General features: G+C 47.3%; 1 protein-coding gene and 1 pseudogene across 1 annotated transcript in view; both read right to left on the bottom strand.

The window, feature by feature from the left end:
• The window catches only part of LOC104393672 (alcohol dehydrogenase 1-like), a 7,030-nt gene extending 5,400 nt beyond the window's left edge, over window positions 1–1,630 (bottom strand). The window contains exon 1 of the mRNA XM_010003185.1: window positions 1,517–1,630. Within this exon, the coding sequence (XP_010001487.1) occupies window positions 1,517–1,630 (114 nt within the window). The remainder of the gene's footprint in view (window positions 1–1,516) is intronic.
• A 2,430-nt stretch (window positions 1,631–4,060) lies between these two features.
• Window positions 4,061–9,456, bottom strand: part of LOC104393671 — a 10,472-nt pseudogene continuing 5,076 nt past the window's right edge.

Genomic DNA, 9,456 nt, shown 5'->3' with positions numbered 1-9,456 from the left:
ACCCCCTGTTTTTTTTTTTTTTTTTTTTTTTTTTGGTGCTGATTGTGGGGCTCAAAGAGTTTGAGATAACAACAGATTTGATTGGAATGTGCTAGATCAAATTTATAGTGGTTATTACTGTTTAGCTATCAATTGGCAATTAAATTTAGAGCAGCTATTGCTGTTTAGCTATTAATCGGCAATGAGATTTTATAGCGGTTATTGTGGTTTAGCTATTAATTGGCAGGATCTGGTGCTTACTGTGGGGCTTGCTTCCCTTGCTGTAAATTAGAGTCTTGTGCTTGTTAGTGGCTTTTTTTTGCTTTTGCTGCTTATTGTAGTCCTTTACGGCTTGTTATTTTACTCTGCTGTGCCTGGAAACATCGTGATAACAGCAATGGCCGTATCCCTGGGCTGGCAGATGAGCAGGACATTGCTGCTGTTTCTGTGCTGCTGTGCTGGACAGGCTGGAACTCCAATGTGAACTGGAGTCAAAGGGCCTGTGACCTGTGGATGAGTCCACATGGGAGCACGACAGCCCAAAGAGTCTGTGGCTGTGGATAGGCCCATGCAAGAGCAGGTACAGTCCCTGGAGGATTAACAGCCATGGGTAAGGCCATATTGGAGCAGGTTCACTTCTGAATGAGCTGTGGGTAAGGCCATGCCAGAGCAGCTGTTTCTCTGGAGGTGGTGTGGCCCATGGAGAAGGCCACACTGAAACAGTACACCTTGAAGTGACAGTGGCTGTGGGTAAGTCTACCTCTGGAGAGACTGTGGCTCACAGATAGGGTTCCACGTGGAACAGGTACACCCCTAAGGAACTGCAGCTTGTGCTAAGTTCAAGCCAGAGCAGGGGCAAGGGGAGGATTTCATTGCCATGTTAAAAGCTATAGCATGGTCCAAAGAAATCAGGGGTGGAGATTGTTATAGAAATACCTTTAAATTGTTGTAACCCGGGCTTTGAGTTGCGGGTTATATGAATTACTATAGCAAGAACCACACAAACCCATGGTGGACAAGCCTTACAAGAATCACAGAATGACAGAATGGAAGGGACCTCTGGAGATCATCTAGTCCTACCCCCCTGCTAGAGTAGGATCCTTTAGAGCACATTACACGGGAACATATCCAGGTGGGGTTTTAATGTCTCCATGAATGGAGAATCCACAACCTCCCTGGGCAGCAGTGCTCTGTTACTCTCAGAGTAAAGAAATATTTTCTTGTATTCAGGTTGAACCTCCTGTGTACCAGTTTGTGACCATTACCCTTTGTTTTGTCACTGGATGTCACTGAGAAGAGTCTGGTCTCATCCTCCTGACACCTGCCCTTTAGATATTTGTAAGCATCAGTGAGATCCCCCATCAGTCTCCTTTTCTCTGAGCTGAACAGACACATCTCTCTGCCTTTCCTCATATGGTAGATGCTCCAGTCCCTTAACCATCTTGGTGGCCCTGTGCTGGACTCTCTCCAGTAGTTCCTTGTTCTTCTTGAACCGGGGAGCCCAGAACTGTACACACTACTCCAGTTGAGGTCTCACCAGGGCAGAGTAGAGGGGGAGGATGACCTCCACTGACAGGCTGGCGACACTCTTCTTAATGCACCCCAGGATGGCACTGGCCCTCTTGGCTGTAAGGGCACACTGTGGGCTCATGGTCAGCCTGTTGTCCACCATGACTCCCAGGTCTTTTTCCTCTGATGCAGTGCAAGTGCAGCAGTGACCTGACCTGAGCTGGCTTTGGTGCCCACTAGCTCCATACAGCACACCACGCTCCTGTCCTGAGTGTCCACCATAATAGATGGAGCCCAAAGTCATGGACTAAGTGTACTCAGTGGACATTTTGTGGACATCTGTGGACATTTTACAGACATTTCACAGGAGTGGTCCATAGACTAAAGGAATCATATCTATGTACTGTTTCAAAGGATGGGAAGGTAAGGGGTGGTTAATGAGGATGTATTGCATAGTGTGGGACCTGAGCATGACATAAATGGTATGGAATAAGTGATGAAGAATGTGCTGATTTTGGCTGGATAGAGTTAATTTTCTTCAGTATAGCTGGTATCAGCCTGTTTTGCTTTTGTGAAGAAAACAGAGTTGATAATGCAGAGATTATTTAGTTACTGCCCTTTCTGCTTCTCACCCCAACCCAAAACGGAGCCAGCTGGGGGTGCACAAGAAGTTGGGAGCAGACACAGCTGAGCCAGCTGACCAAAGGGATATTCTGTACCATATGATGTCCTGCTCAGTGTATGAAGCTGGGGAAAGAAGAGGGAGGTGTTAGAGTTATGGTGTTTGTCTTCCCAAGTAACTGTTAGGTGGGATAGAGCCCTGCTTTCCTGGAGATGGCTGAACAACCTTCCTGTTCATGGGAAGCAGTAAATGAATTCCTTGTTTTGTTTTGCTTTGCTTATGTGTGTGACTTCTGTGTTACTTGTGAAACTGTATTTATCTTAACCCACGAGTTTTCTCACTTTTACTGTTCCCATTCTCACTTCCATCCCACCAGTGGTGGGGTCCTGAGCAGGTGGCTGTGTGAGCTTAGTTGGCAGCTGATGTTAAACCACAACACTGTGCCCCAGCAGCTGGCTGAGCTCTTGTGCAGAACATGGTGGCTGTGTGGTGTGATACGGGCTCCAGGCACAAGGAAGTGCAGATGGTCAGGTGCTGCACTGCTCCTGTGGTGGGGGTGTGTCATGATCTGGTATTCAGATACGTGGCAATTTTTTATGATCTTGCCATGACAAAACAAAGATATCAGGTGCAAAAATAGGCACTGGGGCTGGTGTGGATCGGGCAGAGCCCCCTTGCTTTCTAACACTCCTCACCGAAGTGGGAGGCTGGTGTGGCTGGATTCTGCCTCCTTTCCCCTGGGATAAGCCGCACTGCAGCTGCACCCTTTCTTGTCCTGCAGGACCTGTGAAAATGTTTAAAGGTGATTCCAAATGGTGACATTAGACACAAACGAGGTCTGATGTCACCCACACAACAATTAGAGTAACACAACAAAGTCCCTAGAGCGGATAGGACAGGAAGGAAAACAGAGACAGAAAAGAAAGAAGAAAGCAGAAATACAGAGGACAGCAAGCAGTAGAATAGCTACCACCGTTATCCAGCGATGTCTGATGTCGTAAGTCGGAAAATGATTCCTGGTGGGGAAGTGCTTCCCTGCACCCATAGTGTCCCAGATTTTTATACAGTTCTTGCCCACTGCACCCCCACTTTTCTCCCTGTGTTAGTGAGAAAGTCCTTCTATCTTCTCTGTGCTTCTCTGAGATGGGGGTGAGGGGGTGGGTATGGTGCCGGGCTATGTCCTGCAGATAGTCTTTGTTTGGCTAATTACTAAGATCAGCCATTGCAAAAGAGGAGGTTGAGCCAACTGGCACCACAAGATTAGTTTATTGCAGTGGAGGTTTGGTCCTAGAAGGTGGCTTGAGACTGACACTCTATCTTTTCCTGCTAAGTCAGTGGTTTTCATGAGATATCAAAGCCTGGTTATCACTGGATATTCTGTTCCCAGTGCCACCTGTAGAACTCCTTTGTCTCCAATCTCAGCATATCCCACACTAAACTCCCCAGTTCTCAGGTACACATCATGGGGGGGGAAGCAAAATGGTTGGGTGGGTTGCTGAGATATCTCTTTCATCCATCAGCAAATCTTGTTTAACTCTTAGACTCCTCAAGACAGACAACAGATATCCTGAGTGCCTGAGTACATCACTTATCTCTTGGATTGTTCAAGACAAGCACTATACATCCTGAATGTCACAGGGTGGGAAGCAGCAGCAGTGGAGGGGGCAAAGGCAGTTGCTTGCTAGTGGTATGAGGAGCTCCTCCTGCCCCATGGAGCCTCTGTTGATTGAGTGCACTGCATGGGACGAGTTTGATCAAAACCCTTTATTGGTAAAAGTGTTTTTTTTGGGAGTGGTGTCCTGGGTCTCAGCAGGGCATGTGAGCATGTGCGGCAGTGTCATCAAGTTCCTTGTACTCATCTTCTCACACCCCACAAAGTGAGGTGCTGGGTGAGAAGGGAGATGGTCTGCTGTGATGGTCCCTCCACTCGGCCACCTGTGGTGATGTCCTTCAAAATAGCAGGACGCTCCGAATGCTGAAAGGCAGAAAGGAAGGGAGGAGTTACAAGTGCTGTGGCTGGGAGCGTTCAGGAGCAGGGCAGGTGTGCCTGAGGACCAGCCACCACCTTTCTCATCCAGCCTCTTTCTAAACTCAGCTGCACAAGTTGTGCAGCAACGGGGCAGCCTTCAAAACCCTGCTGAAGGAAATCCCTCAGGAGCTGTGGTGCTGTGTCCTTCTCCAAAGCTGTTGTGCTGCTGCTGTAAGATACGTGCTTCCTTCCTTTGGCTTTTATGCTCCTGTCACCAAACATGTCACTTACTCCTCATTCTCCTTTGCCTGTCCTGTACTTCAAACAGTATCTTGGGATGTGGTGTCTGAGGGTCTGTGCCTGGATTTCTGTTGAGCTGAACCAAGAGCAGGAGTGTTCCCTGTCCTGAGCATGGACTCTTTTTCTCCGGTAATGGCAGGTTCTCCTTACACATGGCTCTGGTCCCTGCTTCCTCAAAGTCTCAGGTGCTTTTTGAGAAGGCAGTATTGCCTGCTCTGCCTGGCAGAGTGTTTGGACTGCTTGAATTTTTGGTGGAGGTGACATTTGCTGTACCTTGCTCCCGCTAGTCAGGGTCTCACCTTTTTCCTGCATGTAACAACTCAAATCCCTCGTTCACTTTAGCAAACGGCAGTGTGTGTGTGATCAGCAAGTCTAAGTTGAATTTCTTCTCCAAGTAGCTGGAAACTAATTTGGGCATATCATCTCTTGACTTCCAACCTAGAAATGGGAGAAAGCATATGCTGTGAATAATCAGATAAATGTGGCTTTGATAAGGGAATAGTTGCAGTTTTTGCTTCTGCCAACAGTGTAGCAGTTCTCTTCTGATCTGGATATTAGAGTAGACCAGTGGCTTGTCCCCTCTACCAGGCTGTGCCCCTGTAAAGCACAATAGCTACTTACTGGAATGCATCAAAATTAATAGGATCAGGCTAAAAATGAGAGGCATTTCCTTCTTTGGGCTGGGAGTATACTCAGACAGAGTGAGAGGATCCTCGAAGTGCACCAGCCCCTCCTCTGCCATAAGACAGAAGCACTTATATTGCATTTAAATGCAAGCTGAGACCAATTGCTGGGGTTAAGATGAATGTGTATGAGAGTGGTCATGTCAGAAAGGCCAGGGTAGCAGGTACATATATAATGGAGGGGCAGGGTAGAAAGAAAGCAAGAGAGTGTGAGAAGAAACAGTCTTGTATTGGAAGGAGAGAGCAAGGCGCAACAGAATGGTGTTAGTAGGAGAAGAAGAAAATGCTTTTGTGGAATACTTAGGATCTTCCTGCACAGACTGTACACTCAGGACTGAGCAACTGTTACTGGTGCCATTATGTTGTGCAAAATTTTCCTCTCCTTGAGAGGAGAGTGGTTTGTCCTTTTTTTAATCTCTGTTTGGCATAGACAGTTGTGTGTGTTGAACTGTATGAACAGTTACAGGTTTATTAGCACTTTTCATGCCTATCTATACAGTGAAAATGCAGCACTCCTCATTAATTGTGTTTGCTGTTGTGTTTTTTGTTTGTTTGTTTTTGTTTTTCTGGAAAGTCCTCTCAAAGTGTCTTCTTAGGACACCGATAAGTTTAAAATGTTCTTGGTGACCAAGAGGTTAGTGAATAATGACTCTTGAGGAAAAGTATCTTTCGTCCTACACTGGGGACATGGGATAGATGGGAAAACTCATTTTCAAGGGGAGAGTTATTCATATGCCCTGAAGCATACCTGTTCCAGAGACACACTAGTGACAATGAATATGGACAAGGCTGAGCTATTCAACATTTCTTTTGCCTCAGTTTTCAATGGTAATTTCTCTTCCCACATCTCTCAAGTGCAAAGAGAATGTGGGAATGAGGTCCTTCTCATCAGAAGATCAAGTTCAAGAGCACCTAAGGAACCTGAACATACATAAGTCCATGGGACCTGAAGAGATGCATCCCACAGTCCTGAGGGATTTGGCTGTTGTAGTTGCCATGCCACGCTCCATCACATTGAAAAAGTTGTGACAGTCAGGAAAAACCACCAGTGACTGGAGAAATGGAAACTTTGCACCCATTTTTAAAAATGGTGAAAAAAGGTCCCTGGAAACTACTGACAAGTCAGCCTCACCTCTGTGCAGAGTAAGATCATGGAACAGATCCTCCAGGAATATATGTTGAAACATATAGGAGATAGGAAGAGACATGACTCACCAAGGGCAAATCATACCTGACTAAACTAGTGACTTGCGACAATGGAGTGACTGCATCAATGGACAAGGGAAGAGCTATGGATGTCATCAATTTGGACTTCTGTAAGGCCTTTGATACAGTCCCTTCAATATTCTTGCCACTAATTTGGAGAGATAAGTTTGGTGGGTGGACTGTTAGATGGATAAGGAATTGGCTGGATGGCCCCATCCAAAGGGTCAATGGCTCAATGTCCAAGAGGAACCCAGTAATGAATGGTGTTCCTCAGTGTTCTCTTACTGGGACCAATACTGTTTAATATCTTAATCGGTGACATAGACGGTGGGATTGAGTCGACCATCAGCAAGTTTGCAGAAGACACCGGGCTGAGTGGTGCAGTCGAGGGAAAGGATGCCATCCAGAGGGACCTTGGTGGGCTTGAGGAGTGGGCCCATGGGAACCTCATGAAGACCAACAAAGCTAAGTGAAAGGTCCTGCATCTGGGTTGGAGTGGAGAATGAATGGATCTGGAACAGCCCTGCAGAGAAGAACTTAGGAATACTGGTGCATTAAAAATTAGACATGAGCTGGCAATGTGCACCTGCAGCCCTTAAAGCTAATCATGTCCCAAACTGCCTAAAAAGAAGCATGACCAGCAGTTGTGTGAGTGGCCACGTAGCTGTTTTTTGGTCTCATGTTATGTCCAAACTATGACAATATATGATTTGGAAACTATCATGAGGGGAAAAGGCTGAAATATCTAAAATGTTGTCCCAAGTTTCATACCTCCAAGCAGTGACCCCTTCCATGTACGCCCAGTCAGCAGAAGTGTAGGATCAATGGAAACTGATGAACCAGCATCCACTTCCCCAATCATCACAAAGACACCAGTGTTCATATCGCAGGAAGCCAAGGCAGCAATCTGATGGGACAGGCAGATGAATTAGAGAAGGTGCTGATGACTTTGTCAGAAAAGTGTTCTTCCTGTGCAGGTCATTTCCAACCAGAAGAAATCTGTGGTTCTGTGCCCGTTTTGAAACTCGTACATCATTTTCTCCCAAAGCCAACAGACTGCCTGTCTGAGCTAAGATGAGCCTGGCAGTGTAGGCAGCAGGCCAGGAACTGCTCTCTGGGGTGAGTTTTGCCCTGACAAGAGTCTGTCAATGTGCTGGGAGGGAGGACAGGTGCTGAAATGCCACCTACCATGGTATCGGCATGCCCGATGACCTCAAAGGAGTAGTCCACGCCATGGCCGGTCATCTCAGTGATCACTTCCTGAATAGGCTTCTTGAAGTCCTGAGGGTTAATGCAGTCGGTGGCTCCCAGCTCCTTGGCCTTGGCCAACTTGTCCTTGTTGATATCAACGGCAATGATGCGGGAAGCTCCAGCCGCCTTGCAGCCCATGACAACAGGGAGGCCAACTCCTCCAACACCAAAGACAGCACAGGTGGAGCCTGGTTTTACCTGCACCACATGGAGCCCCGTGAGCTTGTGGTGTGAAGAGGAGGCTTCTGCCACACAGGGTTGGTGAGGGTGTAAGGGCAGCCATGCAGTGCTTGTGCTTGATATGCCTGAATACCAACCTTGGCAGTGTTGATGGCAGCTCCGTAGCCTGTGGAAAACCCACAGCCAAGCAAGCAGACTTTGTCCAGAGGTGCAGCAGCATCTATCTTGGCAACGGCATACTCTGGGACCACAGTGTATTCTGCAAAGGTGCTGACCCACAGGAAGTGGTGGATCTGCTTGCCCTTGCAAGTGAACCGGCTGGTCTCACAGCAAACTCACAGGGACTTCAGGCAGTAGTTGGATTCAGGATTCAGGCAGAAGCTGCATTCCCCACATCGTGGAAGACAAAGAGGGATGACTTTGTCTCCTGCAACAAAGCAGATCCCATGTTAGGTATCTCTTGTTCAGCAGATACTGAGAATGCTGCCTGTTGGAGCTCTCTGTTAGTACCATCCTACAATGAACCCTCTTTCCTTGCCAGGAGGAAATGCTTAGAGCCCCATTTGTGTGCATGGGTAACAAGGAAGTGTATGTGACTGTGCACTGAGATTTTGAGTCACTGAGACAGAAACAGGGAGAAATTTCTGAGCTCTAGGCAGCCTCATTTGCTTTAAGAGCTGAATCCCAGGCATGTATTTGTTACCTGGTTTCACAGAGCTCACTCCTTCTCCAACACTTTCCACAATCCCAGCTCCTTCATGGCCTGGGATAATTGGGAAAAGAACGTTGGGAAGGCAACCTTTCAAAAGATGATCATCTGAGCGACAGATGCCCGTGGCCACAATCTGTTTGGAGAGGAAAGAAAAGATGCTGAACCATTGAAATGGTCTGACCTCTGCGTAACTCGGCTTCTGGAAGGATTCTTCAGAGGACTTCTCTGAAGAGTCAGGGCCTATTAGAAGACATGATTCCTGACAGGTGTCTTCAAGGTACAGCCACAAGAAGAGCAATTTGCACATGGCAGAAAAAAGCCAGTGAATCATGTGTTTTTACCTTGACACGGACTTCACCTGCCTTTGGAGGTGCAACCTCCACTTCCTCAACAGACAGTGGTTTGCCTACAGCCCAGGCAACAGCAGCTCTGCATCTGATAACCTGGAAACAACAGAGAGGATTACACTGCATGAGAATGTTTGCCTTTAGCGCATGGTCAGGACAGTTGTCCTACAGTCTCCTGAAGGTGCAGAGAGAGGTGCAGAGACTGGTAATGCTCACCTGTACACAAAATCAAGTGATGATCAATACACCCTGGCCTAGTTTATGGTCTGAGGAAACACCACTTGTGCATTGCCACACAAGGAGTATGAGGTTTACCCTGAGGACGTTATTGGGTTCTTAATGGCTTCTGTGTTTTTTTCACCATGTCACCATATGCTAGTGTACAGGTTGTGTTGTGACAGGGACTGTGGACCCAACCTAGTGGAAAAGCCTGTTAAGAGCTTTGCTGTTAGTCTGAAGGTACCTAAGAGGGGTTAAGGAACCAGACGGTCCCCCTTCTGGCCGGCAACTGGACGGTTTTTTCCAATGCCAGAGGGATGATTTATGTGTGTCATTTCTCAAGCCGATCACCCCAGAGCTAGTTTGACGTGAGCAAAATTCAGCTTGCAGCTTGAAACAGTACTGCCAGGGACAAGGCTGAGTGCAGGGGATGAGTGGCTGCAAGACTGCACCTCGGAAGAGCAATGCTTCCCTTCCCA

The sequence above is a fragment of the Chaetura pelagica genome, unplaced genomic scaffold, assembly GCF_000747805.2.
Source record: "Chaetura pelagica isolate M959 unplaced genomic scaffold, ChaPel_1.0 scaffold188, whole genome shotgun sequence".
NCBI lineage: Eukaryota > Metazoa > Chordata > Aves > Apodiformes > Apodidae > Chaetura > Chaetura pelagica.
Note: the sequence above shows the minus strand (reverse complement) of the source record. Positions and strands in the feature narration are given on the sequence as shown.